Source organism: Budorcas taxicolor, chromosome 16 (genome assembly GCF_023091745.1).
Source record: "Budorcas taxicolor isolate Tak-1 chromosome 16, Takin1.1, whole genome shotgun sequence".
NCBI lineage: Eukaryota > Metazoa > Chordata > Mammalia > Artiodactyla > Bovidae > Budorcas > Budorcas taxicolor.
The window spans coordinates 30,815,663-30,842,679 of NC_068925.1; the positions used below are offsets into that span (position 1 = coordinate 30,815,663).

Consider the following 27,017-nt stretch of genomic DNA (forward strand, 5'->3'; position numbering starts at 1 on the left):
CAGGGATCGAACCCAGGACTCCTGCATTGCAGGCAGACGCTTTAACCCCTGAGCCACCAGGGACACCCACCCTACATATAGGAATATATAAATGCCATTGAATTATACACTTTACATGGTTAATTTTACGTTACATGGATTTCCCCTTAATTTTTTAAGTAGACCTACTCAGAAATATCAGATTACTGACCGACCATCTCAACTCACCCCATGGACCCCAAATCCTGGAAACAACTTGGGTCAATTCTCAGGGCATGAGTAGCAATTTCATCCATGCTTAATTTGATCTAGTGCTCCTGGTAGTTTGGAAGCTCTAGAAAATAGACCAGGAAAATTCTCAAGATGTTAGCTCACACCAGTCTCTAGCGCTCCCTTTTAAATCCTGGGGGTGGGAGGAGGTGGGGGGATGCCGGAACCTAAAACTGCAAGACAGGAGACTGTCCACGAAGCAAACGCACTACCGCCCCATGGTGCGCAAAGCCCTCTCACATTACAGGTGCGGCCTCCACTCCCTCTCAGGTCAGTGCCCAGTCCAACGTCAGGTTCATGCCCCAGTCCCTGCGGCTCACCGTGGGAAGCCCGGCCCCTCGCCTACGCGGTGCCCGGGCTCCAGTGCGGCCGGACGTGGACAGGGGAGCGTGGCGTCGCCGACGGGGCGGGGCCGGGGCGGGCTGGGGGCGGGGCCTGCGCCGGCACCGGGTCTGCCGGGCGCTCGTCCAGCCGCGTAAACACCGCTGGAGCGGCGCGGCGGAGCAGGTGAGCCGGCTGGATGCGGCGCGCGGGTGGGGGCCCGATCGCCCGCCGCTCGGAGGGCGCGAGGTGGAGCTGCACTCCGCAGGCGGGGCCCTGCCCTCCGCACGCCCCTCGCCGCGGCTGGTCGCGCCTCGGGGCGGTTCCGGGGAAGCGGCCCCAGCGGCTGGGGAGGGGAGGGCGCCGGGACCGCTGCGGTGGGGGCTGGCCCGGAACTGGCGAGTGGAAGGAGCGCGGAGAGCGGCTCCAGGCCTCGGGCCTTCAGCGGGGCCGAGTTCTCCCCGCTGCCGGAGCCCCCGCCGGAGTGGGCGCGGTGCGATCTGTTAAAGGGCCGGGACATTTAAAGGAGCAGCGCACGTGGGTCTCAAAGGCGTGCGGACGCGGCACTGTGTTCCTCCCTCCTGGCTGGATGGGCGCCCAGTCTGCCGGCCTGCGACACGCGGCCCCTGGCTCTGCTTGGCAGTGGCAGGAGGGGAGGCGGAGGTCTTTCCCCCGGCGTGAGGAACAGGACCTAAGGACGGGCCTGGGGCCCCTAGTTTCGTTATCTGCGATGTTTAGCTGTTTTTTGACCAGGCATTTATAGCTCTAAGACTCCCAGAATCTAGCTTTTGAAAAGCTGAATGAACCCGAAACAGGAGCTAATTCCCATCCCAAATTTTATCAATGAAGAAACTCAGCCCTCAAAGCTAAAGTGACTTTGTTCAAGGTCACGCAGGTAGGATATATGAGAGCCAGGCTTCGAACCTGTTGTTCTGGACTCTAGTTCTCGTGTCCAGACCTGGGACTAGAGCTCAGCCCTTGGACAGCTGGATGAAATGCCCCAGTCTGTGACTTAATGAGTATTCCCTTTTGACGGTATGAGCTGTGGATTGTTGCAGTAGCTGCATCCTCATTTCCAGATGGGGAGCCTGAGAGGCGGTTCCATCCAGAGCAATCGCAGAGCCACGTTGACCCAAAATTGACAGCGTGGGTTACCAGTCTGTCCTGAGAGTAATTGATCATTATGGACTGGAGCTCTTCGCACATGGATGGCCCTCAGTCAACATAGCCCCTTCTGTAGACACCTGAGTCTCCAAGGACTTCGGCTAAGACCTTTGGTAGTAATTAAAGGCTTTATATAAGCTGCTGCAGGTGTGTGAGCCTCAGGTACCCCTCTGGGTGAATGTGGCTGTGTGGGGGCAGGAAAGTGTGTTAGCAGCTATGTTTTCTGGGCCCAGCTGGTGAAGGGGCCTGAAGTCCTGTCTTCAGCTCAAAGCTGCAGCTTCAGCCACTCATGAGGCAGGCCATCCAGATTCTTGCCTTGGGTGAATGTGGGAGCATTCAGGGCAGAGGCTGGAGGTGGAGGACTTCGTGGGATGTTACTGTGGAGTGGGATGATGGTGCCTTGGGTTTTTAGGAAAAATTCTGTATCATTTGGTGTTGAAGTATTTATGTACCAAGAGTCTGATGTATGCAGGGTTGGGAGGTGATTGCTTTGAGCCTGTCTGTTTGAGGAAGAGGAGGACAAGGAACAGCCTGGCCAGAGGCTGCTGCTCAACTGTGCCTTGGGGCCCTTCACCCCGCCCTCCCCACCCAGCTCCTCTGTGCCTACTCACAGCCCCTCTGCACACATGCACACAGGCTTTGCCAGAACGAGAGGTTCCACCTACCTTGGCCCCTCTCTTACGTCATTGATGGTAATAATGACAATAATGTCACTTATAAGTTTGTTATATACAAGAAAAAGCCATTTTGTACAGTAGTTGTCACAGTTATCTAAAGAGTTTCCATCACACTGAAGTGGAAAGGGGAAGCTAAGGTTTACAGAAGGGGAAACGAAGGTTCAGGGAATTAAGGACCTTGTCCTGTCTGTGGCTTCTGTGACTGTGAGTGCCAGCATTCGAACCCAGCTGGCTGCGTCTTCTGCATCTTTTGAGTTTTTGCTTGGGAGACCTCCCACTCTCACACCCCACCCATGTGCCTGCATGACTGCCCAGGACATTGCTGTGGGATCTCTGTTAGAACCTACTTGGCAAAGCTAAAAAAAAAATTTTTTTTAAAGAAACTAAAGCATTGTGTGTATAGGTCACCTTATGTTTCTATTGAAGACACATTCGGCTGTTTTTCAGCTGTTGATTTGACTTTTAGACACTGTTTAGTTGGTAAGACTGGCAAGGCAACAAATGTTTCTACAAATATTTCCACCTGTCCCTGGACTCCAGCAGCTGGGGGTGGGGCTGGGGGGTGGAAGGCAAACGGCTCTGAGGTTGGCATACCCTCCATGTTGCCCCTGGCCAGGGCCTAGGGGTTTCTCCTCACCTTGAACTGGCCGCATCTGACCTGGCCTTCAAGCCTTGTAGAATCAGCGTTGGCTTCTTGACCAGGAGGTGGTGAGGCTGCTGTGTGATTACAGTCTGGGCAGAAGTAGTTTCAAAGTGATCCTCAGTGAAGACCGGATGTCTAGGAGGGGGATGATTACATTGCCTGGGAGAATGGGTTGCTCATTTGTCTTTGCTAAAATACAGTCTTCTGGAACAATGGGAAGAAAAGTTTAAAGGGCACTCACTTTCTGCTGTACCTTAACCAGAAACTTTCTGACTTTTTAAACATGAAAGCAATATGTGTTCACTCTAGAAAATTCGGGAAACTTTTTTCTTCATGTCATCTGTTAGCCCCTAGTCCAAAGAACCACTCTTAACATGAACTTCCTTACAGTGCTCTATGCACATACCTGTATTCGTGTATTAAAATATTAGAAGTAGGAAACTGAAAGTGAAGTTTTATATCCTGCTTTTTGTGTTAATATGTTATGCCTTCAGAATTTTACCTTCATTGAGTGTTCTTGGAAATACACTGAGTATGTGACCCTCTCAAGTACTTTGAGCAGCAGGGAAGAGCTCCTCAATGGAAGTTTGGAGACCTGAGCCGTAACTGTGGCTTCTGGTCATGGGCCCTTGTCCTTTTGTCCCTCTGGGCTTCAGTTTTCCCAAGTATGAAATGGGGTGCTGACTGGATGGCCCGGAAGGTCCTTGCCAGCTCTGACCTCAGTCTACGGACGTGCCCTTTTGTTTGACAAAATGTTCATGTTGCCAGTATGCCCTGGGCTGGGGCTGAAGAGGAAAACACCCAGGGCCTGAGTAAGGCGTGACCTTGGTACTCAACTCATGTTTGATGGTTTAGCATTTTTGTAGCTTTCCAACGGGGCCATCAGCAGGCTTCTGTTGTCCGCTCTCACTGTGTCTCTGGCTTTATTTCATTATAATTACCACTTATTGAACATCTACTCTGTGCTGGACACATTACACATTAGCTCTAGTTTTTACAGTCACCTTGCAAAGTGTGCCTATCTTACTTTTTACACAAGAGGAGGTGGGTCGTGTGAAGTTAAATTGTCCGAGTATGTGGTTCAGATCCATTGGCTAGCTGATTCAAACTCTTGTCCATTTCTAAGGCTCAGCTTTTTGGCTGCTGTCTTGGTGCTTTTCATTGAAAGCAAAACCACGATTTATGGGAGGCTGCTCTAAGGTGGCTCGGTAGCGCACGGCCAGTGTGGCTAGCTTTGCAGCATCCCTCTGTCACTTCCAAACTGCCCCTTTTCCAGGCTCCTTCAGGAAGTGAGAGAAAACGTTTACTGAGCACTTTTGAGTAGGAAAGGGCAGACAGAGGGAAATCTAGAGCCTGGGTCAAGGTTCAGGAGGCCCCAGAGGGTCACCTGGGGCCTGTGACTCAGGAGAGTGGAGCGGTACTTCAGGGCCTCCCTGGGGGACGTGGGCCCCTGCTCCAGCTGAGGCTGCCTCCCTGTTCTGGGGAAAACCATCCAGCAAGTGATGTGCATCACATTATGGGCTGGATGGATGGACAGATGGGTGACGGTCAGCCAGGCCCATACATGGTCAGGTGCCTGGGCCAGGGGAAATAGGCCGGCAGGCAAGCTGTGGGAATTTCTAAGGGAATTTCCTCACCCCATATAAGGGAAGGCTGGGAATGCAGGAGTCGTTGGAGCTCTGTGAAGTAGCCATGTGACCATAGAAAGTGACCTTTTTAAAACCATTGCTGCCCTCTTTGAGGGAGCACTGAAAATTAAAATGAACAAACAAGACAAAACAGAAACAGATTCATGTTGATGTTTGGCAGAAGCCAACACAGTACTATAAAGTGATTATCCTTCAATTAAAGATAAATTAATAAAAACAAAAAAGTAATGCTGCAATGAATATGGGGGTGCATATATTTTTTTTGAATTAGTATTTTTGTTTTCCTTCAATAAATATCATAAGGAGAATTGAAAAAAAAAAAAAGCAAAAATAGACCAGCAGATCATGGTTACCAAGGGGAAGGTGCAAAATAAAAGAGGATTAAGAGGGACAAACAACCATGTATAAAATAAATGATACAAGAATGTAACGTATAGCGCAGGGAGTATAGCTAGTGTTTTACAGTAACCTTATATGCAATGTAAATCTGTAAAAAATTTTAAGTCACTATGTTGTACACCTGAAACTACTGTAATGTTGTAAGTCAACTGTACTTGAATACTGCAAGAAAGGAGTACTGTTAGGCCTGTGGAGACAAAGCCTTTCTCTTTGCCCCCCCCCCCCCCGCTGTTGACTCCCAATTTTCTTTTGGAACCAAAATTTCCATGTTTTTCCTTGAGGCACTCTTGTTTACGATGGAATTTAAAAATCGATTTCCTACTTAGGTAGGAATCTGTTTCCTAGTTGGGTCCATTGACCTTAAATTTTAAGGTGAGAACCTTTGCATTTTTCTGAAATGAAAATCAGGTTGAGGAAATTGGGTCACCAGGGTTCCATAATAATTGCAGGAACTGCTGACACAGGCAAGGTTGGGGAAATTCCCTGGGTCAGACTCCCTTGGCTTGGCTCGTTCAGCATTTGGATCCCATTCAGCTGATTAATGGGAGTGAATGGTGGCTTCGTTGGATGTTTGGTTTTACATCCTAATCCAAGGAGTTTTCAGCCACAGTGCCTTGTTGTGGAAGGGTTTCCAGGATGTAGTCTGGGGCACCTGTTCCTCCCATTGGCCTCTCTGCATTATCCTGTTGCTTCCTCGGAGAGAGTGGAGAGCTGGTTGCTATGGGGTTGATAGGATTTGACATCAGCAGGAGGAGAGTCGCCCAGCCCCACCCCCACCAGCCTGTGAGTCAGCCTCCCGGCGGGAGTTCTTGGCGTCACTAGTGCTCTGATGTGGACAAACATCTAGCAAGACTGTTTATCTGCGTTTTTTCCCTCCAAGGATTGCAGAGTACCTTCAGGCTTCAGTTCCAACTTAGAAGCCAGAGGAACCCATCCCAGCTGCTCTGTTCTCCTTCAGGAGCCAGGTAATAAGAGGGGTTAGGAGAAGGTGTAAAAGCGGCTTCCCAAGGTACCCTGGGTCCAGTGAGAGGGGATGTGGGAGAAGGCAGCATGGAAGAAAATCTGCCTAAATGTTGATACTTGTTATTTCCCTTTTAAAAATTAATAGCTTTACAAAAAACAGCAGACACAATTCATGTTTTGCTATAGAAGTTTTAAAAAATGCAGAAAAATATCATGTGTCACCCGCAATCTCACTATCCAAAGATAAGCCCCTTTAATGTTGTATAATATTTCTTGCCAGTCCTTCATATATATATATATACATTTTCTAAGAAAAATCAGATGGTTATATCTGTGGTTTTAAATCTACTAAATTTAGCATCTTGGGTTTTTTTTTTTCATGTTAGTAAATAATCTTTGAAGTAAGATTTTTATTAGTCATATATCGGATGGATATATTATCATACAAAGTCAGACATCTTAGTCATTTTCACTTAAAAAAAATTATAAATGACTGCAACAACCATGTTTTCAGATAAATCATTTATTATTTTTGTAGGACAGATTCCGAGAAGTTAGCATTTCAGGATCAAAAGGTATGAGTGTTTTTAAAGCTGTTGATGTTTACTGCCTTCAGAAAGGCTGGTGAAGTTTGTACCAGGGATGCTTGAGACCCAGTTTTTCACACCCTCCTTCCAGGTGGGCATTGCATGCGTACCTTGTCAGTCAGATCACTGCATTCTCCCCCTGCAGCTCTCCTAGTCCGAGAAAGCTCCTGTTGCTCTTCCTCCCCAGTGGATCTCAGCCCAGCCACAGGATATTCAGAAGAAAGGACTGCTCGTTCTTTCACGCCTGCATTCAGTGAGCAAGTTGTGCAGAGCAGCAGGTGTGCTAAGGTGAGTGAGGCCCTGCCCTTGCGACAAGGAGGTGAACTGTTACTGGGCACTTTCAGTACCAAGTTTGGGCCCAGGCTGGGGCATCTCATTACTTGGCAGGAGCAGCTCCAGGGAGGGTTTAACACCAGCCGAAGAATTGCCCAGGGACTGTCTCAAAATGCAGATCCCTGGACCTTTGGCCAGAATGATACTTAGGATCTGCATTTTAAGTAAGCACCCTAACGTAGTGTTTAAGAGCACAGAACTTGACCACCTCAGTCCAAGGATGACTTTGAACTTATCACTTTTAAAATCTTTTTCCTCATCTGTAAAATGAGGAATAACGGTAGCACAGTAAGTGCCCTGCATCGAACAAGTTCTGTTCCAAGAGGCCATAAATCCAATTTGTTTGTAAGTCCAACAAAGTTAGCCTAGGTACCCATCTAACAAAATCGGCTATATAGTACTATACTGTAAGAGGTTTATAATACTTTTCACACAAATAATACATAAAAAGCAAACAAAATTTTTAATCTTACAGTACAGTACCTTGAAAAGTACGCCAGACATGTGAACTCACGCTACTGGCATGCAAACTCATGTTTGAATCTCTAAAAGTGTGCAGGTTGAAGGTTCATATGTAGGGGACTGACTGTATCTCGTTCCTGACTTGTGTTTAGTACACAGTGAGGGCTCAGCAGCTGCTCTGCCACCACCCTTCAGGTGGCCTGGGCCATGTTGAGAAACAGCATCTCCAGCATCTTACAGCTTTCTGAAAGTCCTAAGCCATGCCCTCAGATGCTGGGAGCCCCAGGAAGCACCTCCAGCTGTCCCCACCTCCTCCAGGCCCAGAGGGCTGTGATTAGGATGCCCTTGCTCCAACAGCCAAGACCAGCTCTTCCCGGCCGCAACCTCTCCATGCCCTGCTTTTCTGGGAGTCCTGGGCAGCATCCACGGAGGGAAGGAATCTGCTCAGGGAGCATTTGTTTTCTGGTGAGGAGGCCGTGCATTACATGTGGTGGATGGCAGAGCATGTTTTGTAGTTTTCTGACTTTCTCCCTCTGCAATGCAGTTTCACATGGAAGGGATATAGTCTGTTTTTAAACATGCTCTCCCTGGGTGTGTCCGCAGACTTTGGGAGGCAGACGTGTTTTCCTGGGATTTGGTGTCTGGCTGAAGAAATGGAAATTGGAAAGGACTTAACTCCTACTTGATCGTGGGTCCCCTGCTTTTCTCTCCCCACCTGCCCTGTGGCTCCCTTTCTCCTTTAAGAAGCATCTTAGCCTCTTACTTGTCCAGTCCCCTCATGCTTTGCTCCAGGGACTGAGGCAGCCTGGCTGCCGGCAGCTATGGTTCTGAAGGGTGAGCTCGCCTCTGCCCTGGGGGCTGCAGCCCTGGCGTTTAGATGCAGGAACTCCTGATCCGCTCCTCCAGTCACTGTGAAGATAAATCCCAGGGCCTCTAAAGGCGTGGGAAGAACAGAAGGAGGGAGATGGTAACTAAATTATTAATTCATAGCCCAGACAAAACAAAGTATTGAAAGAGCCGCTACACTGTTCAAGATAGGATGTCCTAATTTAGCTTGAGGTGCAGCCAGCTCTGTGTTCCCTGTCACTCTTTGAGTAAGAATGGACTCAGCGTTGCCACAGGGTCAGTGAGGGCATCTCCTGGGCCCTGGGCAGGTGTATGTTTAGGATTTATCTAGCAGGGCCCACCCTTGCAGAGGAGCGCTTTAGAGTTTTTCTGCCTGGGTCTCCATTAGGTAATTTTTTTCATTACTGTTAGCATAGATGAAGGACGCTAAGAGCTTCCCAGCGTCCCAGCCCAGTCCCTTCTAATGGGGCTCTTAGGTAGACTCTGCTGGTCCCAAGGTCTGGGCGCTGAGGAGCAGATCCTCCTCCTGGGTCCTGGGCGGCACGGGTCCTGGGCGGCACCGCTCCTGGGGGCTCCGGGGAAGAGGCAGGAGGGCTCAGCCGGCCCTCTGCTCCCACCCAGTGCACTCTGGTCACATCCCTCCTTAATTCAGAAACCTTGGCTGCTCCGTCCCCCGGCTAGCTTCAGCCTTCCTCCCCTGGCCAGGCCCCCACGCCCCTCCCTCGGATGGTCCCACCTCCCATCACTGCCTCCGTGGTCCCCACGCTTCAGCCACCTCAGCCTGCTGGGTGTTTCAGAATTTCAGTCAAGGCCCCCATCCCGCCATCTGTTTATGAGGCTGCTTCCAGGTGCCCCACCTACTTCAGCCTCTGCCCGGCAAGATATTCCTAACCTTGTGTCTCATCTCATGTCCCTCTGCCTCCTAAAGACTTGAGACGTCTATTCCCCGCCGTTGATAGACTGCCCCCCAAGTCCTAACTCCAGTGGCACAGCGTCCTGTCACTCTCCTGGAAGTTACCTTATTCTGCTTCCTACGGATGTCACTACTGCTGTCCCTCTTATACTTGTTCCTCTGCTGAACCCAGGGGAGCTGAGCTTGCTCATTTCGAATTCCCTATAGGAGCTACGGGAAAGCCTTCTGTAAGGGCCTGAGTTGGTGAGCAGGATCAGGCTCTGCTGTGGGCCTGGACTTGGGGATGGAGCTGAAGTCCAGCTGGGAGTAATGCAGGCGATGGCCTGGGACACTGTCTTCAAAACAAAGCAGCAGCCTCAGAGTCTCTGCCAAGATGAACAGAACTGGCTGCGTCGGTGGAAGGAACCTGCCTGCCTTCTCCACTTGAAAATCATAGGGACTTCCCTGGTGGTCCAGTGGTTAAGACTTAGCCTTCCAGCGCAGGGGATGTGGGTTTGATCCCTGGTTGGAGAACTAAGATCCCCAACCTAGTGGCCCCCTTCCCCCAAAAAAACCCAAAACATAAAACAGAAGCAATATTGTAACAAATTCAATAAAGACTAAAAATGGTCCATATATTTTTAAAAAAGACACTATAGAAATAGAATAAAAATGATCATAAATTCTGAGGGCCACTGACATGGAGATGAGCTTTGAGACGAGAGCAGACCTGACCGTTCCTACTGGCGTGAGTGTCCCCAGGATCCCAGGAGGCAGGTGATGGGGGAGCTGGCCCTGCTGGCGGCTCAGCTGACCTGCCCAGGGTGTTGGTAGGTGTTCGGGCTGCCCCAGCGTCCACATGATGCTGCTGGGTTCACACGCCACCCAGGGCAGCACAGCAGTGTCGAGGGGACAGGCTCCCTCCTCAGTGGCCCTTTCAGCTTTGGTTTTTCCTGTGGGTCCTGCCCTCAGCTATACTTCCCCAACACACACACACACACACACGCACGCTCCTCTCTTGTGGTCTCAGCTCACTGCTCCCGTGGCCACAGCATCTAAACCTATGATTCTCATCTCCCTCCCCTCCAGCTCAGACCCTGGCCCTCAGCTGCCTCCCAGTCAGCTCCCCGCTTTCAACCATTTACATTCAGCAGATTTCCTGACACCTTGTTCTCCTACCTCCTCCATCCTACCCCCTGCCTGGTCATTGTCCTGGACTCTGTCCTGTTGTGTCCCCAACATCTTGTCTGTATGGATTCTCTCCCCTCACTCCCATCCATCTTGCTGCTACCTTAGGCCCTGTTCACGACCCATCATTGTCTCCAGGGAGGTTACCTTCTTTTTACTCCTTTTTCAATCAGTGACCAGACTGAGATTTCTAACCAGAGATCTGATCTGTCACTGTGTCCTCAGGGGACAAAGCACACCTCCTTAGCATGGCGCTGGAGACCCTTCACTTGTCCACAGCAGCACCCCCCTCCCCAGCCCTGGCAGTGCCAGGCTCGGGCTGAGACGCTCTTCACGCCCTCTGTCCTTCCCTCCCGCCTGGGAGAATCTGTGTCCATCACAGGATGGTATCTTCTTCAGAAAACACTCGTGATCTCTGAGATTTAGTCCCTTCTGTTCCTTTTAGTGAATGCTTGGATTATAGAATTTGCCGTATTGGATTGGTTTTTCTTCTTTTAGGACAGACGTGTCCGTGGCACATGATAGATGGTGGTCAGATATTTGTTGATTGAACACATGAGCGTGCTGAGAGTTTAGAGAGGCCCTGATGTTTCCGGTTGGTAGTTGCGCCCCCATGGCCTGGATCCTCTCTAGCCAGTCCCTCTCAAGACTGCTGCAGCCTCAGTCGTGGCTCCTGGGGACTGTGCTTTTTTCTTAAATGTTTATTTATTTATGGCTGTGTTGGGTCTTCGTTGCTGCTCAGGCTTTTCTCTAGCTGCAGAGAGCAGGGGCTCCTCTCGTTGCGGTGCACGGGCTTCTCGTTGCAGTGACTTCTGTTTTGGAGCATGGGCTCTAGGGCACGCGGGCTTCAGTAGTTGCAGTTTCCAGGCTCTAGAGCACAGGCTCAGTAGTCGCAATGCATGGGCTTCATTGCTCCTCGGCATGTGGGGTCTTCCCAGATCAGGGATCAAACCCGTGTCTCCTGCATTGGCAGGTGGATTCTTTACCACCAAGCCACTCGGGAAGCCCTATAGCAGCCCTTTGACAAGTGCATCCTGGATGGTCGCCTGTGGGCAGGACCTGTGTCCAGGTTTTAAAGTCACCTCTCACTCTCCACTGCCTTTGCCTCTCAGGAGAGTGGCATGAAGACCCCTGTGCTCCTTTTCCAGGCATTTCTGGAGGCAGGGCCATGCTCACATTCATGGCCTCTGACAGCGAGGAAGAAGTGTGTGATGAGCGGACGTCCCTGATGTCAGCCGAGAGCCCCACGCCACGCTCCTGCCAGGACGGCCGGCAGGGCCTGGAAGACGGAGAGAGTGCCGCCCAATGGGTAGGTTCCTGCAAGCAGCCGTGGTCTCCCGACAGGCTGCTGGCGTCCCATATCTCATGGATGGAAACCAGGCCTTCCCTGATGTGGGAGGGAGGGGAAGTGAAGGTGAGAACTGGCCAAAGGGGCTGGTGGCCCACCATGGTGGATCCTAGGTCTGTGAGGGCTTGATCGTGGATTCCGCACATGCACGGCCTGTCACAGACCGACTGTAGTAGACTGCGTGCTCCACCCCGGCCCTGCCCCTTCAGTTCACCTTCCTGAGCAGGTTACTGTTCCCACAGGAACCTGAGAGTGAGTGGATGCTGGGGCAGGCAGCACAGAGGCTGGAGGGAACATTTTTTGGCAGATACTGGAGATGGGAACCGAGAGATTAGCTGATTTCGTGTTTGACTTTTGAGCTGGGGATGAGTTTTAGTTCCTTCAGGCTGCCATAGCAAAAATACCATAGACTGGGTGGCTTATAAAGAGCAGAAGTGTATTTTTCATTGCTCGGGAGATTGGGAGGTCAAGGTCAAGGCGCTGGCAGATCTGGTGTCTGATGAGGGCCCACTTCCCGGTTCATAGGCAGCTGTGTTCCCTCTGTGTCCTCACAAGGCAGAAGGGTTAGTGAGCTCTCTTAGACCCCTTTTATAAGGGTGCGAATGCCATTCTTGAGGGCTCCACTCTCATGACCTAATCACCTCCCAAAGCCTGTATCTCCAACACCATCATGTTGGGCATTAGGTTTCAACATATGAATTTGGGGGTCACAAACATGCAGCCCATAGCAGAAGGGGTGTGCTGCACTGTGAGCTTGCCTCTGCAGCCCAAAAGCCAGGAGATTATAACAGTATGAAGTGGAGCGCGTACTTCGGAGAGTCACTTAGTCAAGCTACCTCCCTCCTCATCAGGGTAAAACAGCATCTGAATTTGCCTAAATCCTATTCTCTATTTTGCCCATTCTAGTATTTTTCTTTCTTCCAGCCAGCCTCATTCCCCTTTGCTGTAACTTGAACTCACTTCTTCTCCTGTCCTCCTCTGGGATCCAAGAGAGATCTCAGCAGCTCAAGGCCACGGCCCCACTACTCCTTAGCCAGTTCTTGCTCGTTGTTTTGTCTTTTATCTCCTGGACTTTTTGTGCATTTCAGTTGTTTCAGTTCCTGTTCATTAACAGTTTTCCTTTCCTTCTCAGTTGAATATCTAGATGGAATTCCCTCTGCAAAAAACTGATACCAAAGAGCAGTCCTGTTTGATTTCTGTTTCACTTGGCTTTGTCTTGGCTGTTACTATAATTAACAAGGCAGCCAGTGATCCTGAACTGTCACAATTCTGAAACACATTCTTGAAGATCAGTGTATGTCAGTGTCTGGCAGGCATCCTAAATGCTGCCTCCTCATTTATACTCTCCCACTTTCCCTAACCTGGATCCTCCCACATGCTCAGTGCCTAGTTAGCCTCCGGCGCAAAGCTGCAAAGTTTGCGTGCTTGATTTTGGCGGGGGCAAAAATTTCAAAGTAATTTCTTTCTCTGCAAATTCCCAGTGCCTTATTTGTTAATACAGTCAAAGAGAGTCCCCATGTGTGCTGACCATTCTGGTTTGTGATTTTTGAACCAAAAATGTTTAGTCTCTGCCTTCCTCCCGTCACCTGGCCTAGCTCCTTCCAAACTAGTATGGCCATGTGACCAGAACTGAGTCCCTTCACTGACGGAGGGGACAGATCTGCAGACCCATTCTGCAGACTGTCCTCGTCCACGGCCACCGTGGCCTCCCTTCCTGCATCTGTGGTGGCTAGTGCCAACTCTCAATCTCTAGTTGTCCTCATAAACTTCTCAATGTCCTGGAATGCCACCACTCCCACATCTAAACTACAGCCCACAGACTGGTTCTTACATCTGAAAAGCGACATTCAAACTTCGCATTTCCAGTTCACACACAACCTTGCTCTGTGTCGGTTGGCCTCCTCTGGGGGGTATTCCGTGGTCCTCACAGCACAGTTTCCCACAGAGAAGCCAGGAGAGTGAGGAGGACCGTGAGGAGGAGGACCCTGACCGCTACGTCTGCAGTGGGGTTCCTGGGCGGCCGCCGGGCCTGGAGGAGGAGCTGACTCTCAAATACGGGGCAAAGCATGTGATCATGTTATTTGTGCCTGTCACGCTGTGCATGATCGTGGTGGTGGCCACCATCAAGTCCGTGCGCTTCTACACAGAGAAGAATGGACAGCTGTGAGTTGGGGGCCGGGGGTGGGTGGGGGAGCGGGACTTGGGGAGGAGGGTATAGCCTGTGTTGGCCACTGTACCTGCGGCCCCATGGCAGCCACAGCAAAGAGCAGGGGTGGGGAGCTGCCCGAGTCCCCACCCTGGTTTGTCCAGAGCCTCCTGGTTGTGTGACCTGCCAGGCACCTTCCTAACCGCTCTCGGCCTCAGTCTCCTCATCTGTATGATGGGTTTGATAGCAAGGTTACCAGGAGAACCGAGAGAGTTAATCCACGTGCAGTGGCCCTGCACCCTGCTCTCACTGCAGGAGGCAGGTTCTCTGCTCCATCCCAGGTGTGGCGGTGCCACCCGTCTTGCATGACCACGGACAAGTCTCTTTTCTCTTTGGGGCTCTCATTCATACTCCCGTGAATGTAAAAACTAAAGAGGACCACACGATTTCTGAGCTCACCCCCAGACTCACAAGGGAGATTTTGTTTATCTTAATAAAGAGAATCCAGGAAGAAGCAGCAGCCTGGGAAAATGGGAAGCTTCCCTCTGCTCCCTCCCCCAGCCTCCCATGGTATCACTTTCTGAGTACCTTCTTGAAACTTTTTTTTTTTAAGGGAGTTTTTGTTACATTTTGTTTATGATTTTGATAATGAACGGAGTAGAGAAAGAAGCCCTCACCCTCAGGAAGCATATAGTCTGTTGGGGACTCAGAGCAGCTCAGGCAAAAAGCATTGAGACCTTGAGAACTTGGCAAGCAGTTTGCTTCCCTAAGAGTATGGGATCAATGAATTGCCTCCTGAGCTTATAGCTGCCGTGCTGTGACTCATGGGGTCACAAAGAGCTGGACACAACTGAGCGACTGAACTGAACTGTGCGGCTGCTGGGCTACATTGGGTGTGGGTAGGGGTAGCAGTTGGGGTGAAGGCATCCTAGGCTTGATGGGGAAGTGGGTACAGAGCTGGGGAATGGGGTCAGCTGTTATAAGCACTTCCGGGAGAGGTTTTAGTTAGTATGGGGGCCCGGGAGGCTGTGGTAAAGACCAGTCAGGCCCTCCCATGTGGCTGCATCAGCTCAGTTAGAAGCTGGAGTTAGGTGCCAGCGAGGCAGGACAGCTGGTGAGGATGGTGGGCAGCACTCACCAGGGCAGCCAGAGTGCGGTGCTGAGGGCTGGGGGTGCCCAGGATGCCTGCTTCTCCCTGGGTTGGGGGGTGTAAGCCGGCCGGGTGCAGAGTTCCAGCCCTTGTCTCCTTCAGCATCTACACGCCTTTCTCTGAGGACACGCCCTCGGTGGGCCAGCGGCTCCTCAACTCCGTGCTCAACACCCTCATCATGATCAGCGTCATCGTCACCATGACGATCTTCCTGGTCGTGCTCTACAAGTACCGCTGCTACAAGGTGAGCCGGTCTGCCTGCTCCCTGCCTCCTGCCTGCCTGCCACGCCTCAGGGCCTCTCATGCAGCAACCCTGGCTTTCATGCTTCAGGGCCTCTTAGAAGCAACCCTGGATTTCATGCCTCAGGGCCTCTTACGCAGCAACCCTGGATTTTATTTTTAAACAGAGTTCCTTTTTTCCTGTAAAATAGACCTTGCGTTTTAGAGCAATACCTCATTTTATTGTGTTTCACAGATACTGTGTGTTTTTTTTTTTTTTTTTTAAACAAATTGAAGGTTTGTGGCAAACCTACATTGAGCAAGTCTGTTGGTGCCATTTTTGCAACAGCGTTATTTTCTAATTGTTGTTTTTAACATTTTTTTTAGATATAATGCTGTTGCACACTTAATTGACCTCAGTATAAGCATTAACTTTTGCATGAGGTGGGAGACCAAAAAATTTGTGACTCTCTTTCATGTGATACTCACTTTATTGTGATCTGAAACTGAACCCGAATATCCCTGAGGTTTGCGTGTACTTTCTCCCACCCCACTCCTGCCCCACCACGGGTTACCCGATACTCCTGTGCTTACCACTTACACTTAATCCCACTTAACTGAGTTCCTCCTTGCTGTGTTCATAGGGTCACTTCTCATATTCAGAAGTTAATTTTATTTTGCCTCTCCTTCTGAAGAAGTCAGATTTTCTATTTTAGGCTCCTTTCAACATATACTTCCCTTCCAAGCTTATTTTTATTTTCCCATTTGCCTTTCAGCTGGGGGTGTACAACTGCTATACCGAGGTCTTCCAGGTCCCAGAGACCTTTGGGTGGGCCCTGCTCTGCAGAGCAGCTCTGGGGAGGAACAGGGGAGTTGAGCCCCACCTAGCCCAAATCGTTCACAGAGATCTATAGCATTTAGGCACGAGTTTCAGGCTTTTCTACCGAGGAAGGCTTTGAAGCCATGAGGGCTGAAAGGAAATTGAACAAGACGTTACTGATTTTTAAACTGTTCACACGCAGGCGTGTGCAGCACTGGATATTCAGGCTGTTGGCGTCTGTGGAGCAGGTAGAGAGAGATGGAGAGCCTCAAATAGAGGGACTGGCTGGGGGTGAGCAGTGGGAGGGGCGTGTCCAGGAGCTGGAGCTGCCTGTGTTACCGAGGCAGAGTTTGTGATGGGGCAGAGGTGGCCGTGGATGGTGGAAGTAGGGTGGAGGGCTTTTGTTGGGAGCAGAGGCTGCAGTGTGCATGAGGACGAACCAGGAGCGGGGCCGGGGAGAGCCGGCAGTGCTGTGGTCAGCAGCTGTCACGTGACCATGCTGGGAACTGCTGGGAGGCCGCCGAGCCTCCATTCAGTCAGATTTACTCCACGACACGGACAAGAGGTGACGGTGGTCTGGGCAGGCTCGGGTGGGATGAGGAGGATCAGCACATACCAGTGTGCCCCTTCCGCTTTGAGCAGACAACCAGGTGGCCGCTGCGGTCCCCAGTGGCCCAAGCTGGTGACTGATGGGTCTGTCCTATGAGGAGGCAGGTTGCAGTGACACCCCCCTCACCTTTGACCCTCCCTGATTTGGGCCAGGAGAGGAGGAGCCTGCCTTGAGCACGCTGTCTAAAATAGAAGCACCCCGTGGATCTCTTGTCACTTTGCCCAGCCAGTTTTTTTTCGCAGCCCTTATCTCTTCCTACTAGTGTGTCTGTGTCTGTTGTCTCACTGCCCACACCTGGGGACATAGCACGTGGGAGCAGAGACCCGGCCAGCTTTCTCTCTAGAGCCTGGGATGTGCCAAGCATGTTCTTTCCAGGTGAACAAGTAGAGAGCTAGGTGTTTAGGCATGAAGGATTTCCAGCTCCTTTGTATGCTTGCTGGGTTACCTGGAGAGAACACCTTGAATGTCTGTGCCCTCCTTACCTGTAAAACAGCCACCTTCCAGCATAGTCAGGCGGAGCCTAATGAGGAAGGGTTTCCAGGCTTGGGAGTCAGTCCCGAGGACCAGGGGCCTGGGGGCCTGCAGTCATGATGCCTGTTTCCACCCAGTTCATCCACGGTTGGCTGATCATGTCCTCTCTGATGCTGCTGTTCCTCTTCACCTATATCTACCTCGGGTGAGTGGCTGCTGGAGGGCAGCAGGACCTTGGGTGAGTGGCTGCCAGGGCCAGCAGGTCCCCCGAGACCCCTTCCCTGTGGCATGGATGGGTCTGAAGGACCCGGGAGGGAAGGGCGCCCCTCGGGCTCCATGCTTGCCCCTTATTGCTGCTCCAGGAGCCTGGCCTCCTTGACACTGGAGTGGAGCCCTTCATTGGGCCACACGTCTCCTTCTGGTTCCTGATTTAAAACAAAGACTCAGAGTCATCACAGAGAAGGCTGTGAACCCCAGCAGAGGCAGGGATCAGAAAGGCCTCAAAATTTACATTCCAATCTTTGGGCTGGGACTGGGTCCCTCCTAGTTTTGGGGGAAGGTGGTCTCTCGTGCCCTGGATTTAGGACATCAGCCTAACCCCAGGGCCCAAAAAGACTGCAGGCACAGGAGAAAACACTTTTCCAAAGATCTTTTCCTCGGGCAGAGGGTCGTCTAGCCCAAGGACAAGATGTCGGTATAATCCCCACCTTGTTTCAGAAAGTATTTCAAGGGGTTACCTGTAGGGCTCATGGAAATGGGGAAGACGATGTTGATAAATGAGCCCAAGATTGGGAAAACCCAGGCTGGGAGTTGATGATTGAGGGTGTTGGACTGCCTGCCTCCCGGCCTGGCATCTCCGGTGAGTGTCCCAGCCCCCGGGCTCCACTTTGGTCCCACAGGGAAGTGCTCAAGACCTACAATGTGGCCATGGACTACCCCACCCTGTTCCTGACCGTCTGGAACTTCGGGGCGGTGGGCATGGTGTGCATCCACTGGAAGGGCCCCCTGGTGCTGCAGCAGGCCTACCTCATCATGATCAGCGCGCTCATGGCCCTGGTGTTCATCAAGTACCTCCCGGAGTGGTCCGCCTGGGTCATCCTGGGCGCCATCTCCGTGTATGGTAGGTGGGCCACCGGCCTGGTGGGAGGCCGTGGAGTGACATCCAGGGCTGAGTCCTGACTGCTGGACAGGCTTGGTGGGTGCTGAGACGTGCCACCCCCCCCCCCCCCACCTTCAACCCCCCTAGGGAGGCCTGGATGGTCTCCCTTCTGAGAAGTTCACCTTCATAAACAAACCGGGTCCTATGGAATCATGACTGCTGACATGATTACTAATAACAGCAAATGTTTACTGAGCACTCACACCCTTATGCACTTTGCACTCCAGGTCATTTACTCCTCAGAACAACCCTGAGACTGGGCACAGTACCAGTAAATAATGAGTAGCCCAAATGCAAGCTGCTCTTTAATTAGTATAATCTTGCCTCGGTATCCTTGGGGGACTGGTTCCAGAATCCCCTGAGGTACCAAAATCCAAGGATGCTCAAATCTCTTACATAAAATGACATAGGATTTGTATATAATTTATGTACATCCTCCCAAATACTATATGTTTAAGATTTTTTTTTGTATGTAGACCATTTTTAGTCTGTATTGAATTTGTTACAATGTTGTTTCTGTTTTATGTTTTGACCTTTTTTGTCTGTGAGGCATGTGGGATCTTAGCTACCCTACTAGGGATCAAACCCATACCCCCTGCATTGGAAGGGGAAGTCTTTACCACTGGGCCAGGGAAGTCCCCTCCCAAATATTATAAATTATCTCTAGATTACGTATGTAGTACAACATAAGCGATATATAAATAGCTGTTAATAAAATGTAAATGACATTTATAATTGCCAGTGTGCAGCAAATACTGGTTTGGGGAACTTGCTGGAATTATTTTCTGAAATTTTTGATCCACGGCTGGTTGAATCTATGGATAACAGAACCCAGAGATCTGGAAAGCCGACTGTATTAGTGAGATTACCATCACCAGTACTGCTTCTTACATTCTTAGGATAAGGAATCTGGGGCTCAGAGAAATGGGACTTCAAACCCATCCTCTGGGTCTCTGAGCCACAACAACAGCAGTCCCTGTTTGTGGTTAGCCTGCTCAGACCCCACCATGGGCTCCAGCCAGTGTAGGCTCTAGGCACTGAGGGTGAAACCCAAGGGTGGGGTTGCTGAAACAGGGGGGCATGGTTGGAGAGCCTTGCCCTGAGGTTCCAGGATACACTCACCCGTGCCTGGTGTTAGAGTGCTGACTCCTGTCTGGGGGCTGGCTGGGAATAAACATCTTTCTTAACGTGCCAGGGATGACTTTGCTTTCTCAGATCTTGTGGCTGTGCTGTGCCCCAAAGGGCCACTGAGGATGCTGGTGGAAACCGCCCAGGAGAGAAATGAGCCCATATTCCCTGCCCTCATATACTCATGTGAGTGACCCCCGTGCTTCCTTCAGATGTGGGAACCAGGGTTTGCATTGGCCTTGGCTTTCAGAGTTGATGGGGAGACAGTTAACCTTCTTCCTGACCAAAGGAGGGGAGGTAGCCTTGGTGATCCCAAGAGGGGTCCACCTTCCTGAGATGAAGGTAGGCTGCGTCCTGCTGTGGCTCAGGAAGAAGCTTGGACATTTAGAGCAGGAAGAGGGCTTCCAGGAGTATGGGCTTCCTGCAGTTGCATCTCACCCAGGCCCACGTGGGCCTGGGCCACATTCCCATGAGCCTGAGGCCACCCACTCAGCCCTCCAGGCCCCTGGAAAGGGACTTTGGGGAGGGACTGTTCAGGGAAGGGGTCTGGGGAGGCGGGTGGCAGGATGCCTGCCTTTCCCTGGGCTTTCTCAACAACTGAAGTTCAGTCTCTAAAGAACGGTTCTCGGGGTTGCTGCTGGACTCAGGGCCAGTGTGCAGGGATCTCTATTTATAAAAGCATCAGCAAGCATGCCCTGACAGTGGGCATTTTGTGGTGGGCACTGTGCTGGGTGTTGCATGTGCAGCGGAGTCTGGACCCCCAGAGGCCCCATAACAGAGGCCATAAGCAAATACCCACAGGGATGAGGGTCCCATGCAGGCTTTCTGGGGACACAGACTGTCCCACTTGCCTCCCAGGCCCCAGGGGCAGCCATAGTTAGTAGTGTCTGAGGCTGGACCCTTTTCTCCTTCCCCAGCTGCCATGGTGTGGACCGTAGGCATGGCCAAGCTGGACCCTTCCTCTCAGGGAGCCCTTCAGCTCCCCTACGACCCGGAGATGGGTGAGTATCAGGGGACTGACAGCCCGTCATCATGGGGGGTGCTTTTCACTGTACCCCGCCCAGCCTGCCTGGCCTCTCTGGGAGGCACAAGGACAGGAAGGGCAGGGAAGACTGTCTCTGGGCACGCACACCCTAGGGATCAGGTGCAGGTGGAACTTCACTCCTCTGCCTCGGGCCCCGCTTTTCTCCCTTCCCTTCCCTTGCTGTGTGGTCTGGAGAACCCTCTTTGTGTCGGGCTGGGCGTGGGGCGGGGTGGGGCAGGGAAGCCCTGGGGTCAGAGAACCCTCTGACCATCTCTTGTCTCTCTCCCTCCTCACCTGACAACGGACACCCAGAAGAAGACTCCTATGACAGTTTTGGGGAGCCCTCGTACCCTGACGTCTTTGAGCCCCCACTGCCTGGCTACCCGGGGGAGGAGCTGGAGGAAGAGGAGGAAAGTAAGGCGTCCAGATGGACGGTCTGCGTGGGCCTGGGGTAGGGCTCCCTGAGGTCAGGGAGGAGCCCGTTTGACATCAGAGATGCTTCACAAAGTCAGAGAGAAGCCTGCCAAGGCGCAGTCCTATGGGCAGGCCACGGGGACTTAATGCCCAGGCTATCTCGTGTGTGGCAGACGTTGGCTGTATGCCCACTCTGCACCGGGGGGTGATTGTACGGGTGCTGCTATGTGGACCTGGGCACTCACCACTCTCGGAAGCTGGGAGGACCACACAGAAGAACATAGGGTGGTAGGGGCACTGACAAGGCCGTTGACCTGCTTGAGGGGGTCAGAGGAAGTCTCTTGAGGAAGTAACTTCTGAGCTGAGCTCCAGAGGCTGAGGACGCAGAGGGGGACACACAGTGCAGGGGGGTTCGGTTTCCAGCCGAGGGCGCCTTGGGAGCAGTGACCCTGGGGCTGACTTAGAGGAAGCGGAAGCAGGATGCTGCGACCCAAGTGCAGAGATGGGGCCGGGAGACAGACAGGGGCTCCAGGGGCCTTCTGGATCAAGATGGGGGTTCTCGTCTGTGTCCTGTGAGCGGTGGGAGCTGTGGGACGGGGAGGGGTTTGAGCTGTGCAGGAGGAGGGAGACGACGGGCAGGGCCAGGGCTGTGGCTGGTAGAGTGTGTGCTTGAGTAGCCTGAGGCCGTCCCAGTGCAGCTGTGGGGTCGCAGGCGTGGGCCCTGTGTTCTGGGGGTGAGCTGGGCTGCGCAGACCCGCACTGCCCCACACTGGGGCTGTGGAGCGTAAGACGGGCAGAGTTGGGATGCAGGCTTCCCCCAGGCAGAGCCCCGAGTGGCTGGGAGCAGAAGGAGCAGGTGTGGAGGACCATCTTGAAGACACGCCCAAAGACCTTCTGACACATGGTTGTTTCCAAGCGGATTAAAATAACCGGCCAGCACACGCATATGGACCATGAGCGTGTGCCAGGAGGCTCATGGGGCCAGGGAGATGCTGCTGCATGAACAGCTGCTGCCCTTGAGAAGTTCCCCACGGAGCAGCCCGAGTCAGGGGAGGCTGGGTAAAAAGTACTCAGGACGGATGTGGGGAAGGCAATAGGCTGGAGGCTGGCCTGGAAGGACAAGTAGGCAGTCACCCAGTACACAGGCAGCGGGCCGGAGGCAGGCGTGGCGCTGAGCCTCTGCCCGAATCAGCGTGGGTCCCATGTGGGCACCATCCCCACACGACCACCCACCTTTCACATACCAGCCACAAGCCCTGGGGGTCTCCAGGCCACCCACACTTCTGACTGACTGGCTACAAATCTGGGGATTCTCACAACTCCATCAGGTTGGAAAATTTACTAGAATGACTCTCAGAACTCAGAAAATTTCTATACATACCGTTACAGTTTTATTGATATTATAAAAGATACAAATGAGGACCAGCCGGCCAAATGAAGAACACGTCACATAGGGTGAGGTCTGGGAGGCTCTCTGCCCCTGGGACCCGGGAGTCACCCCTCCCCCTGCACATGGATGTGTGTATTGAGTTTCAGTGTCCAGAGTTTTTACTGGGGTCTCAGTACACAGGCATAATGGATTGAGTCCTTGCTCATGACACTAGACTTCCTCTCCAGGCTGCCTCCTCTCGCCAGACTCAGCCTAGCCTGGAGTCCCAACCTCCTTATCACATGGTTGGTCTTTCTGGTGGCCAGTGGAAATGGCAGCCCACTCCAGTGTTCTTGCCTGGAGAATCCCAGGGACAGAGGAGCCTGGTGGGCTGCTGTCTGTGGGGTCGCACAGAGTCGGACACGACTGAAGCGACTTAGCAGCAGCAGCCGCAGCGCCATCCTCTCGCTTGCATAAATGATCCAAGGGGCTGCTGGACAATAAAGACACTCCCATCACTGGAGAAATTCCAAGGATTTGGTCTCCCTCCCAGAAGGAAGGACAAAGGCTGGTTAGATTCTGTTCCACAACAGCACTGGCAAAGGCTCAGATGAGAGGGGAGGAAGCCATCTGGGAGCTCTGGGATGTTTGGTGGCCAGAGAAGCTGGGGGCCGGACCTTCAAGGGTGAGCGGTACTCATGGGAGCTCAGGCTTCATCCTGGAGGCTACGGGGAACCATTAGGGGTTTGTTGCAGGGAATTAAAGTGAGCAGAGCTGCATCCCAGGCAGATCCCGGGCAGCTGCGGGAACACAGACTGCTGGAGGATGGGGTGAGGGAAGAGCCAGAAGGGCCGACTCGGGCACCACCACCAGCATGGGATGTACCGGGGGACCCGGCTGGACAAGGGATGGGCAGGGAGGCGGGGAGAGGGATGAGGGGGGGGCCGGCAGGTGGGAGACTTTGGAGGACCTCAGGTGGAGAAGCCAGAGACACACAAGGGGGAGTAGTGCTCAGGAAGGTCAGGGTTCCAGGCCCGAGGAGTCACCAGGATATACTTGCTGTCAAAACCGTGGGTCCCCAGAAGGTACCCAGGAAGGGTGCAGGGTCAGAGTGGAGACCAGACGGCCCGCGTGGGCGATGTTAAGGGGATGAAGGGAAGGTCGCTTGTGGAAGATCCTGGGGAGTAGACAGGGCAGGGTGCTGAGACAGACAGCATAGGGGGTGTCCACGGGGCTGGGTGGTGGCCTTGCCTGAGCACATTGATTGGGGGATGTGGGACTTGCTGCCTCAGGTCTCTGAAGCGCATGCGAGGTGAGCTCAGTTCCTTCGAGAAAGAACTGATTGAAAACGGAGAGAGAAGAGAGCAGGCAGAATAGGGAGGCAGGAGTGGGGGTGGTATCAAGAGACCCACAACAGCAGTCCTCTCTGTAAGAGGGCAGAGCTTACATGCTTGGCAAAATGAGGAAGTTGGGAGTGGTGAGGGGGTGAAGGAAGGGACAGACTAAGGTGAGGGGCTTCTTGCTTGGAGCCCAGAGAGGAGAGAGGAGCGGGATCAGACGGGGCAGAGCATGTTTCCTTGATGCAGACCCACTCAATTCCTGTCTGTTTCATAAGCATTTTTATTGTCCATGATGAATGAAATTATCCTATAAGAAGGTGTACAGGGCAATTGTACTGAAGGAAACAAAACATTCTAGAAGCTCATTTCCTTTTCAGTAACAGATACACTAGTTACAAGTTACGTTTATCTTCGCTGGTGGCTCAGTGGTAAAGAATCTGCCTACAGTGTGGGAGAGTGGGTTTGATCCCTGGGTCAGGAAGATCCCCTGGAGAAGGAAATAGCAACCCACTCCAGTACTGTTGCCTGGGAAATTTCCATGGGGCTGAAAGGGTCGGACACGACTTAGCGACTACACCACAACAACAGAGTTGATTGACAATATACAGTTACCTCTTTTAAAGAGACATTAGTCTCCAGAGGACCTCAGGTATCATATGTGTTCTTAAAAGCAATGAAATTAAATTTCCTAAAAAGCATTTATAATTCATACTCAGCTCTCAGTTGGGTAACTTCCCACCGGCTCTGGACAATGGATTTTATTCACTCTTGTCTTTACTCAGACCAAGTACCAAGCACCAGTTTTGCATGAATTATCAGAAATGCTGGCTTTGCACAGCTCAGAATGCAAGTCAGCCAGACCACAGGTTTCCCCCTTTTCCCCACTGGCTGCTGTTTTTCTGAGACAGCTAATCCTTGTCCCAGAGTCCAGGTGAGGTGGGCTAGGCAGTGGGCTAGGCACCACCCATCAGCCCTCTGAGGTCCCCAGCCTCTGGGCCCTGGGTCCCCTGGGCTGGGCCAAGTGCCTGGGCTGTTCGGCTGGGGTCAGCCTTCTCTGCTGCTTCCTCCGGGGGCTTCTGAGACCTACGGGTTCCCTCTCTCTCCACCACACAGGGGGCGTGAAGCTGGGCCTTGGAGACTTCATCTTCTACAGCGTGCTGGTGGGCAAGGCGGCCGCCACGGGCAGCGGGGACTGGAACACCACACTGGCCTGCTTTGTGGCCATCCTCATTGTGAGTGGGCCCGGGGTGCTCCCCACCCGCCCCTGGGCAGTGGGGGTCTTCCTGGGGGACCCAGGGAGTTTTCAGATGCTGCTGTCCCTCGGAAGGGCTGGGCAGGGTTGACAGAAAGATCCTCAGGATGAGACCAAGGTTCACAGGAGGATCTGGTTGTCAGTAGGTGCAGGCACAGTGCAGGGAGGGTGACCAGGAGCTCTGGTGTTACCGAGTGTGCATGCTGGGTGCCAAGGTCTTGGCTAACTCTGTGCGTTTGTCTCACCGCACCTATGAGGTAGGGATGGTGACCTGAGATGTTTGGAAGATGGAGCAGGATGAGGGCCTGGCCATGGGCACAAAGCTGCGAGGCCCAAGCTGTGATTTGAACTCGGGTCTCTGACTCCGGGGCTGTGTGTTTTCCCTCCACAGCACCCAGACATCATGCAGTTTTGAGTCCCCATGGGATCTCTTGGGGCTTGAGAGGGGGCCCCTCACTTTGAACCCCAGCGGTGAAATTTGAAGGCCCCTGTCTTCACTTAGGGGCTTCCCAGGTGGCGCTAGTGATAAAAGAACCCACCTGCCAATGCAGGAACACAAGAGACGCAGGTTCAATCCCTGGGTCAGGAAGATCCCCTGGAGGAGGAAATGGCAATCCACTCCAGTATTCTCCCCTGGGAAATCCATGGACAGAGGAGCTCAGCGGACTACAGTCCATAGGGTCACAAAGAGTCAGACACGACTGCAGAGACCTAGCACACATGGTCGCTTATCATGATCAGGTACACGTACTGGGGACACATCCTGGGATGATTGGTGGAGGTGGAGGCCCTGAACAGCCTCGGTGCTTTGCCTGGTGAACCTTGGGCATCACGTGGCATGTTAGGACCAAGGCTCCAGTTCTTTGGACATTTCTGTCTGCCCACAGTGTGTGTCAAGGACCGGGTTGGGGACACCCAGGCTCCTCTACTTCCAGACTGTCCCTGAAGCCCTGCTCTGCCCGGGGAGAGGACAGGCACTCTAGGTCCCTGTCCCCACCTTGGCCCACAGCCTGCATCGGCTGGGGCAGGGACAGGATAGGCAACCACCACGCCTGCTTGCGGCGGGGGGCAGGGGAGGTGTCACTTGGCATCTTGGTTCCCTTGGTGTCCACTGAGAACACTGGTGCCTTTCAGTCAGACCCGTCCAGTTCTTGTGTAAATACGTGTCCCCTGGGGGAAGGCTTCATGCCGTCAGGTCACACGTCACACGGCCAGGGGAGGTGGTCTGGTAGCAGCGGCCCAGTTCAGGAGGCCTGCTTGCTGGTTCATCCACTCGTGTGCAAGGCGTTAGTCCTGGCTGAGAGCCTCTGCCCCCACGCACCTCACAGAGCTGCCGAGAGGACCACGGGAGATGCTGGGGTGTCAGGGCTCCTGAGCCCACGCCCTGGGCCGTCACTAAGTGCTCCCCTCCCCCTGTCCACACCGGTGGTCACCTCCTCCCGCTCCCCCCGCCTCTGTGTCCTGCAGGGTTTGTGTCTGACCCTCCTGCTGCTCGCCGTGTTCAAGAAGGCGCTGCCCGCCCTCCCCATCTCCATCACATTCGGGCTCATCTTCTACTTCTCCACGGACAACCTGGTGCGGCCTTTCATGGACACCCTGGCCTCCCATCAGCTCTACATCTGAGGGGACGTGGGCACCATGGGCTGGAAGCTGTAGGAAGCGGTGACCGGAGGCAGCTGTCTGATTTTACACTCTAGTGCCATATATTTTTAAGACTTTTCTTTCCTTTAAAAGAAAGTGAGAATGAAAAAGGCTTGTGTTAACTTCATGAAGAGGAAGGGCCAGCTTTGTGGTGCTAGTGGTTTTGTCACTAGGCCTGGTTCAGCCCGTCGTGAGCACTCGCTTCACCGACAGGAAACCCGGGAAGTCGGGCCAGAGGAGCTGAGAATGGTTCCGAGACGTGGGGGGCGCGGGGAAGGCCCCCTACTCTCACCACCCCCAGCCTGGCGTCCTCGGAGAAGGGCCCAGACGGAGGACGAGGCAAGGATGTCTGGGACCAGGAGGCCATGCCCGGGATGGCACGAAGAGCCTGGTCACTCTGGAGAGGAAAAGCCGATTTTCTCTGCAAGGAATGTTCCCGATGCTTTGTCTATGATGTCATCATTATTTGATTACCTTTAGAGTCCTTGTCACAGCAGTCGTTGCTGGGAAGTGTCTTAATATTACCATCAATAAATAGCTGAATCCTGTCACA

At 52.7% G+C, this 27,017-nt stretch overlaps 1 protein-coding gene across 7 annotated transcripts; it reads left to right on the plus strand.

The window, feature by feature from the left end:
* Positions 1-699: 699 nt before the first annotated feature.
* On the plus strand, positions 700-27,017 carry PSEN2 (presenilin 2). Of its 7 annotated transcripts, none has more exons than XR_008200719.1 (15): positions 700-756; positions 5,983-6,067; positions 6,604-6,640; positions 6,798-6,940; positions 11,522-11,682; positions 13,667-13,884; positions 15,120-15,261; positions 17,275-17,342; positions 18,037-18,257; positions 19,512-19,610; positions 20,342-20,425; positions 20,761-20,862; positions 24,685-24,803; positions 25,326-25,564; positions 26,291-26,405. XR_008200719.1 is itself a non-coding variant. In XM_052653532.1 (15 exons), the coding sequence occupies exons 6-15, from the start codon at positions 11,542-11,544 to the stop codon at positions 26,444-26,446; spliced, it is 1,350 nt and encodes a 449-aa protein (XP_052509492.1). In that variant the 5' UTR covers positions 700-756; positions 5,983-6,067; positions 6,604-6,640; positions 6,798-6,940; positions 7,805-7,912; positions 11,522-11,541; the 3' UTR covers positions 26,447-27,017. The 7 variants fall into 7 exon arrangements, 6 of the variants coding, with proteins under 6 accessions (XP_052509492.1, XP_052509489.1, XP_052509495.1 ...); XM_052653532.1 differs by lacking the exon at positions 25,326-25,564 and adding an exon at positions 7,805-7,912 and having other exon boundaries at positions 26,291-27,017; XM_052653529.1 differs by lacking the exon at positions 25,326-25,564 and having other exon boundaries at positions 26,291-27,017.

Coding starts and splice junctions, on each gene's coding strand:
- PSEN2 (XM_052653532.1), top strand. CDS start 11,542: ATGCTCACATTCATGGCCTCTGACAGCGAGGAAGAAGTGTGTGATGAG. Junction 13,885..15,119: donor ACAGAGAAGAATGGACAGCT/GTGAGTTGGGGG, acceptor TGTCTCCTTCAG/CATCTACACGCCTTTCTCTG. Junction 19,611..20,341: donor CCCTGCCCTCATATACTCAT/GTGAGTGACCCC, acceptor CTCCTTCCCCAG/CTGCCATGGTGTGGACCGTA.